Source organism: Sinocyclocheilus anshuiensis, unplaced genomic scaffold, assembly GCF_001515605.1.
Source record: "Sinocyclocheilus anshuiensis isolate Anshui unplaced genomic scaffold, SAMN03320099.WGS_v1.1 scaffold519, whole genome shotgun sequence".
In the NCBI taxonomy this organism is placed as follows: Eukaryota; Metazoa; Chordata; class Actinopteri; order Cypriniformes; family Cyprinidae; genus Sinocyclocheilus; species Sinocyclocheilus anshuiensis.
In genome coordinates this window covers 319,353-327,206 of record NW_015549637.1, presented here as the reverse complement: position 1 = coordinate 327,206, position 7,854 = coordinate 319,353, and the positions used below count along the sequence as shown (strand labels likewise).

Genomic DNA, 7,854 nt, shown 5'->3' with positions numbered 1-7,854 from the left:
TCTCAGAGTTGTGAGCTTATAGTTTATACAAACTTTACAAGTTTATATCTTGCAATTCTGATTTCATATCCGGCAGTTCAGAATTGCGAGAAGAAAAGACAGAATTGTGAGATATAAATTGTGTGAAAAAGTCCGAATTGTAAGATTAAAAAGTTGCGATTAGCCTACCTTTTTTTTTTTTTTGTCGCGTGGCTTCGACGTCAGATATTTCGAATAAATTTCATTTTATTCCATTCTGACCCGTTTGATTTCTGTGGGCCGCGTTACGCCCCCTATCGGTAACCAGGGAATGACGTCACGCGACGTCACGCGATTTATACGCGACTTTGGGATTCTTTTTTGTAAAGTTGCGTGAAAAAAATCCCGAGTTGCGGTTTTTTGGGCTTATTTTAAACAATATGGTTGCTTGTTAGGAAAACGTTTTGCTTTTCAGATGAAAGGGTAGTTTCAGTTTCATATGTTGCGGGCTCATTTGCTGGCAATAAATAATTGATACTAAATAATATTGATGATAGTAAATTATCAAAAAATATTGGGCTTGTTTTTGAAGCTGCGGTTGCTTATTTGTCTCGCGAGAGTTGGCAACAGTGGTCACGAGTGTCTTTGGTTTCGTAGCGCGGTGCGCATGCGCAAACTTTCGTGTCCTTCTCTCAGCGCTCGACGCAACGGGTGCTGAATGCGACAGAGCGCGGCCGATCGACCACATGTTATCAACAACCGCATAAAACTTCGAAGAAGTTGTGAAAATATCTGCAGTTTAAACCCAGTTTCATGGAAGATTCTGGTAAGTATCCTTCCCGCCGTAGATTTCCCGCGATTCGCGTGCGTTTGTTTCTGAGGTAAATGAGCGGCGGCGGTTAGTTAGCAGTTTAGCTAGCGCGTGAAGAGACCAGGCCGAAACCAGACCGTTTTCATACTTTAATAACGCGTTGTGCTGGTTTTGAAACGAATTCGCCTTTGAAATGCCACCGAAAGCGTGTTTTGATCGGTTACTCGCGTACGTTCACAAACTAACGTTAATTCGACGGTTTATCGTGTGACGTTTGACCAGGAAACAACTCCGGTGTGTCTGTGTTCCGTGGTCCTCTCGAAAGCATTTCTGAGTCCAGACTTGTTTACACAGACTGAAACGCATAATTATCTTTAGCAGTGCAAAGCTTAAAATTAGGCGTAATCCTATGCATTTGCAAAACGACTGGAATATTTTTGTGGAGTCTGTTTCACAACTGTTTGTCAGGTGGCCTTTATTTGAATAGCGCTTTATATAATACTGATTGTCAAAGCAGCAGGGTTTAAAGAGGCCTTCCGCCAATTAAAGGTCTTCAATTCATTAAATTCGTAAAGTTATGGCATTAAATGTTGCATGCACTGCAGAAAATGCATATTATCTTCCTCAGTATTTTTGTCTTGGTTTCCAGAACAAATATCTAAACATCCTGAAATCAAGATACACTGCTGTTCTAAAGTTTGTTTATTGTTTGTAAAAAATGGTAGTTTTTTTTTCTGCTCAAGGCTGCATTTATTTGATCAGAAATACAGAAAAAACTGTAAAATTGTTAAATATTATAATAATTTAAAACAGCTGTTTTCTAAGTGAATAGCTGTTAAACTGTAATGTATTTCTGTGATGCGCAGCTGTATTTTCAGCATCATTACTCCAGTCTTCAGTGTCACATGATCTTCAGAAATCATTCTAATATGCCGATTTGTTATTAATGTTAGAAACAAAAAAAATTTTTTGCTGCTTCATTTTTGTAAAAAAAAAAAAATGTTGGAACCTGTGATACTTTTTTTTTTAAAGGTTCTTTGATTAATAAAAAGTTAAAATAGAACAGCATTTACTTAAAATAGAAATCTTTTGTTACAATATACACTACCGTGCAAAAGTTTGTAGTCGGCAGATTTAGTTTTCCTTCTATTTTTGAAATAAAGTCATACTTTTATTCGGAAAAGATGTGTTAAATTGATAAAAAGTGACAGTAAAGACTTATATTGTTACAAAAGATTTCTAATTTGAATAAACGCTCTTCTTTTTAACTTTTTATTCATCAAAGAATCCTGAAAAAAAGTATCACAGCTTCCCAAAACAATATGAAGCAGCACAACTGATAATAAATCAGTATATTAGAATGATTTCTGAAGATCATGTGACACTGAAGACTGGAGTAATGATGCTGAAAATACAGCTGCGCGTCACAGAAATACATTACAGTTTAACAGATATTCACATAGAAAACCAGTATTTTAAATGGTAAAAATATTTTACAATATTGACAATTTTTTCTGTATTTTTGATCAAATAAATGCAGCCTTGATGAGCAGAAAAGACTTCTTTAAAAAAACATTAAAAATCTTACAGATCCCAAACTTTTGAACAGCAGTGTACATTTACCGAAGATGCAAAATGAAGACATGAAGTCTTGTTTTCTGATAGACTGAACAATATGAAGTGATTTTATGATCAAAACAAACAAATAGCTGTCAGTGAGGAATGCAGATCTGTTTTCCCTTTTGAATTAAGATATGTGGACTTGTTTTAATCGCTTCATTTTGATCAGTGTCTCAGAAGACAGGACTTCTCGTCTTCGGCCGTTTTGCTTCTTAACTAAAAGTATCTGTATTTTTGTAAAATTAATTAAAAAGTGATGGAGGTTGTCATGCTTTGAACTAGTGTTGTCACGGTACCAATATTTCAGTATTCGGTACCGATACCAGTGAAAATCCACGGTTCTCGGTACCAATTTCGGTACCAAAGCAAAACACAAAAACATGCTAATTGAACAACATTTTTATTAATAACGTTAAACAAAAATTAAATGTACAAAACCAATGCCATTCTTTATACTTATTTAAAAGTGTTTCAAGTTTTTCCACAAGTAATAAAAGTATGAAAAAAGTAAACAAGTTTCACCCAAAAGTTTAGTCATAGTTCTGCTGCCACTGAAAAACATCTGTAAACTGTTGTCTGTTTTAGGGTTTGCTGGTGTGTTTCAGGATCTTCCGCAGGCTGCAGCTGTAAAAGGAAAATATAATATACTTCAGTAAAGCAATGGGCTGAGTCTGACCAAATGCAACATTAGATCATTGACGGTACCGTAACGTTTTCATTTTTTTAGTACCGACTTGGTACCGAAATACCGGGTCTTTTGACAACACTACTTTGAAGTGTTGCTTGCATTTGATGAACATATTGAAGTGTGGCGTTCCTTGCAATTTATTCCTTACATTTTACCTTCATTAAACCGGCAGAAACCCTGTCGTCAGATGTTGCTTGATTTGTGACCCTGGGGTATATTTGTAGCAATAGCCAACAATACATTGTATGGGTCAAAATTATACATTTCTCTTTTATGCCAAAAATCATTAGGATATTAAGTAAAGATCATGTTCCATGAAGATATTTTGTAAATGTCCTACTGTAAATATATCAAAACTTAATTTCTGATTAGTAATATGCATTGCTAAGAACTTAATTTGAACAACTTTAAAGATGATTTTCTCAATATTTAGTTTTTTTTGCACCCTCAGATTCCAGATTTTCAAATATTGTCCTATCCTAACAAACCATACATCAATGGAAAGCTTATGTATTCAGCTTTCAGCTGATGCATAAATCTCAATTTTGGAAAATTGACCCTTATGACTGGTTTTGTGCTCCAGGGTAACATTTTACATCGCCAGCAGAACTATGAGACGATTATGTTGTCTTCAGACTTACCTGTGCATTTGATGTGTTTGTTTCAGGTGAGCCCATGACCGGGATGCTGGACACGAATGCCCCTGATAACGGGGACGCTCCTGCTATGGAGGTCGCAGGGGTCGTTGATGTCACCGAGCCGACGGTGGCACAGGCTCCTCCTCTGGCGAATCCAGAAAGCCACGAGTGCGAGCAGATCCAGCAGGCGTCTGCATCGGAGCAGTACCAGCTGTACTCGGAGCAACTCAAGTCTGCAGCAGAGAACGACGACACCACAGCCAGTCTTTCAGAGCCCAGTGTGGAGAGCCTCGGGCAGCAGCCGGAGTCAAACGGACAGCACATGGAGCCGGACGCGGCGAATCAGGACTCGGAGAGCCCTTCCAATATGGAGCTGGAGGACGCCCCTAAAGAAACATCAGAAACGGTGGAACCAGCGACAGACGCAGATCCCGCACAAGATCCCGCGCTCCCTGCAGATTACGAGCGGCTCTTTAAAGTTGTGGAAGACAATCCTGAAGACTTCAACGGCTGGGTCTACCTCCTGCAGTATGTTGAACAGGAGGTGAGTGCCTTTAATAGTGTCACATGCAGTGCAGACGTTCATCAGTGGCTTATGAGCGTTTCTTTTGGTTCAGAACCACCTGGAGGCTTCAAGGAAGGCGTTTGATGCCTTTTTCCTGCACTACCCCTACTGTTACGGCTACTGGAAGAAGTATGCTGATATCGAGAAGAAACACGGCTACATACACATGGCTGATGAGGTGAGTCTGAATGACTTCAGGACTGAGCAAGGCGCAGGATTCGTGAGAATCGTACATTTTAGCTGTCACAAAGTCACCAGAACACACATTAAAATAGGCAGAACTCATGAGAATCGTCAATTTTTGTTGTCAAAGTCAAGAGAAAAAGTCTTTTTGGAGTGAAATCTGAGATGTTTTCATGAGATTCACACTTTAAAGTTCTCTTCTCAGCAAGCTTTGTTAAAAAGCATCACACAATCTTTTTTTTCTTCTTTCCTGACGCAGGTTTACCGCCGAGGTCTGCAGGCCATTCCGCTCAGCGTCGACCTGTGGCTTCATTATATCGCTTTCCTGCGAGAGAACCAAGACACCAGTGACGGCGAGGCAGAAAACCGCATCAGAGCGTAAGTGCAGGTTTTAACAACCTCAAAAATACGACGATTGAATGTTATAAAACGGATAGTTCCGGTGCTTGATTCTGATTGGCTGAGCCGCGTTCAAAGCTGTTGTAAATGACTGTACAAAGTAACATACACCTTTGTTTACGTTTGTGTGTTGCTCGGCAACCACTTTGTAGCAACCACAACTGTTTCTGAGGAGCTACATTGTTTGGTGGAAGAATACTGTTTTTATTAATATCATTACACTTTATTTGCTCTGTTTTATTCTGTGAAACCTTACTACGTATATGGAATAACCGTTTTATAAAAACAATAATCCCTGTGAAGCCGTGGTTTACAGTGAATTTATAACAGCTAAGGGGGATGACTCCGCTTCGCGTCGTGCCTAACAACGCCTCTTAGCTGTTATAAATTCACTGTAAACCATGGCTTCACAGGGATTATTGCTTTAATCGAAACACTGCACTGTTGCACGTTCTACAGGCTTGTGGTTTCAGTTTACAATCAATGAATACTGCGCGTTTATGCCAATAGGTTGCTTATGATCAACTGTTGACGAATTATGACATTGTTGTGATAGTTGTGAGATGCATATTTTATCTTCCTCATGTTGAGCAGCTGGAAGTAGTAAAACAAAGCCATTTCAAAATAAGAGTCATGGTGCATTTCTGGCATGTTAATAATTAGAAGTCCTCAATCATGCTTAAAAATCTGTTTGTTTGTTTGTTTGTTTTCTGGTTAGTATTGCTATTTTGGTTACACAAGCTATCCAGCATTTAATTCAATGTCACAGGAAGGATTGACTACAATTTTAATTTAACACATTAAGTATGAATTCTCCTGGTACGATTTTTGTCATGCATTAAGCTGAAAGACTAAATAATTGTTCTTATTACTTTTGTTCTTGTTACTATTTTTATGTATGTTTTTATATATATAATTTTCAAACAAAACTGTTATATAATTGTTTTGAAATGATATATATGACTGAATTGTGAAATTGAAATGTTTCCTCTTGCCATGATTATAGCCACTGCTGTTGACATGGCATTAAATCATAAATAAATAAATAAACGTATTATGTCCATTTTACTAGTATTTCTACAATACATTTTTTATTGCCTTTTTGTATTATCATATCAGCAAAATCCAACATCATTCAACCTATAACTTGAATTTATTTTACATTTCTGCTTTTAGCAGATGCTTTTATCCAAAGTGACAATACAATATTTGTAATATACAATGGCAGGTTTATCAGACAACTAGATTAGGAAGCAATCCTGTGTTGATCTATTAGTACATTATATCAGTTTCAGTAAATATCTATTTATTAAAAAAAAACAAAAAACGTGTTGAGTATTTTAAATTTCATACACGTTATAAAATCTGATATACATGATTATTTTTTAGGTTTTATGGGTGTTTTGCATGCACAAATAAAATTCAAACCACATGCACATGTCCTAAAAAGTCCTTAATTTGATATTGAACTTGCAAACACCCTGATTAAATGACTTGCTTGTGTTCTTTCAGGTCCTATGAGCACGCAGTTCTGGCCTGTGGCACGGATTTCCGCTCCGACCGTCTGTGGGAGGCTTACATCGCCTGGGAGACGGAGCAGGGCAAGCTGGCCAACGTCACAGCCGTCTACGACCGCATCCTCTGCATTCCCACCCAGCTGTACTCGCAGCATTTCCAGAAGTGAGCGTCACTTTTGATATCTGCTTCTGATGTCAGGAGTTCCCTTTGTAAAACATCATCGCTCTCTGTTCAGGTTCAAAGAGCACGTCCAGAGCAACATCCCCAAGCACTTCCTGTCTGAGGAGGAGTTCGTGCAGCTGAGAGTGGAGCTGGCTAACGAGAACAAGCCTAGCGGAGACGACGCGCCGGGCGAAGAGCTTCCGCCGGGGACGGAGGACCTGCCGGATCCCGCCAAGGTAAGAGCGCCGTCTTTCTTCCGCGGGCTTCAAAACATGGCAGAGGTAGGGTAAGGGCGTCTGATCCTGGACACGTGTGCAGGTTTGAAGAGGTGTCTTTCCGTTAGCAGCCAATGAAAACCTGAGGGTCCAGGTTGGCATCCAATCAGGGACTTGGGCTAAAAGTGGGATGGGCTCGTGACGAAATGCCACCGTCCCAGCACCGGCCAGAGCTGATTCACTGGGTGTGCAAACCGTACTGTTTCTGTCAAACTCATGGTGACGTAGACCTTTTGCGTAGCTGGACATCAGACGAGATCAAATGTTTGCGCCTTCGATGCGATGCTCAGGATGCTGTGTCTTGCTCTCCAGAGAGTGACGGAGATCGAGAACATGAGGCATAAGGTGACCGAGACCCGCCAGGAGGTGTTTAACCACAACGAGCATGAAGTCAGCAAGCGCTGGGCCTTCGAGGAAGGGGTGAGTGTTTCTGATTATAAGCATCATTGCTGTTCTTACAAAGTTAGTGAAAGTACAAAGTAAAGGGTTAGTGATTGGATTAGCCTTTATGTCCTCTGCTGAGTCCTTCATGGGTCCCTAAAAGGTCTTAAATTCAGTTTGATCACATTTTAAAGTCTTAAAGGAGATATATGCCCCATTTTACATTATGTAATATAAGTCTCTGGTGTCCCCAGAATGTGTCTGAAGTTTGTTCAAAATACTGCACAGATCATTTATTATATCATTTTGAAAATGCCTATTTTGAGTGGAAGCAGAAACACGCTGTTTTTCGTGCCTGTGTCTTTAAATGCAAATGAGCTGCTGCTCCCTGCCCCCTTTTCCAGAATAGAGTGGGGACTATTTTCAGGCGCTGCGTAATATCATTGCGCCTGCTGCACCCATGGTACGGCAGCAAAGTTCCTTGATTAGTCAAGACGATAAAACTCTCTAAGATGATTCAATGTTCCTATTATTATACTTGATGTGTAGATAAAGATCAGTGGTTTTGCATAAAAGGACTTTATCTTGCTGGAGTTTAGTGCTGTTTCTAAATCATGTTACTTTCTACCGGATGTCTGTTAGATCCAAACTGATTT

At 39.4% G+C, this 7,854-nt stretch overlaps 1 protein-coding gene across 2 annotated transcripts in view; it reads left to right on the top strand.

The window, feature by feature from the left end:
- The first annotated feature begins 628 nt into the window (after positions 1-628).
- The window catches only part of LOC107659803 (pre-mRNA-processing factor 39-like), a 19,759-nt gene continuing 12,533 nt past the window's right edge, over positions 629-7,854 (top strand). For both annotated transcript variants that reach the window (XM_016448831.1, XM_016448830.1), the window contains exons 1-7: positions 629-784; positions 3,745-4,259; positions 4,333-4,458; positions 4,723-4,841; positions 6,375-6,542; positions 6,616-6,778; positions 7,130-7,237. In XM_016448831.1, coding sequence (XP_016304317.1) covers positions 772-784; positions 3,745-4,259; positions 4,333-4,458; positions 4,723-4,841; positions 6,375-6,542; positions 6,616-6,778; positions 7,130-7,237 — 1,212 coding nt within the window. In that variant the 5' untranslated portion in view covers positions 629-771. The remainder of the gene's footprint in view (positions 785-3,744; positions 4,260-4,332; positions 4,459-4,722; positions 4,842-6,374; positions 6,543-6,615; positions 6,779-7,129; positions 7,238-7,854) is intronic.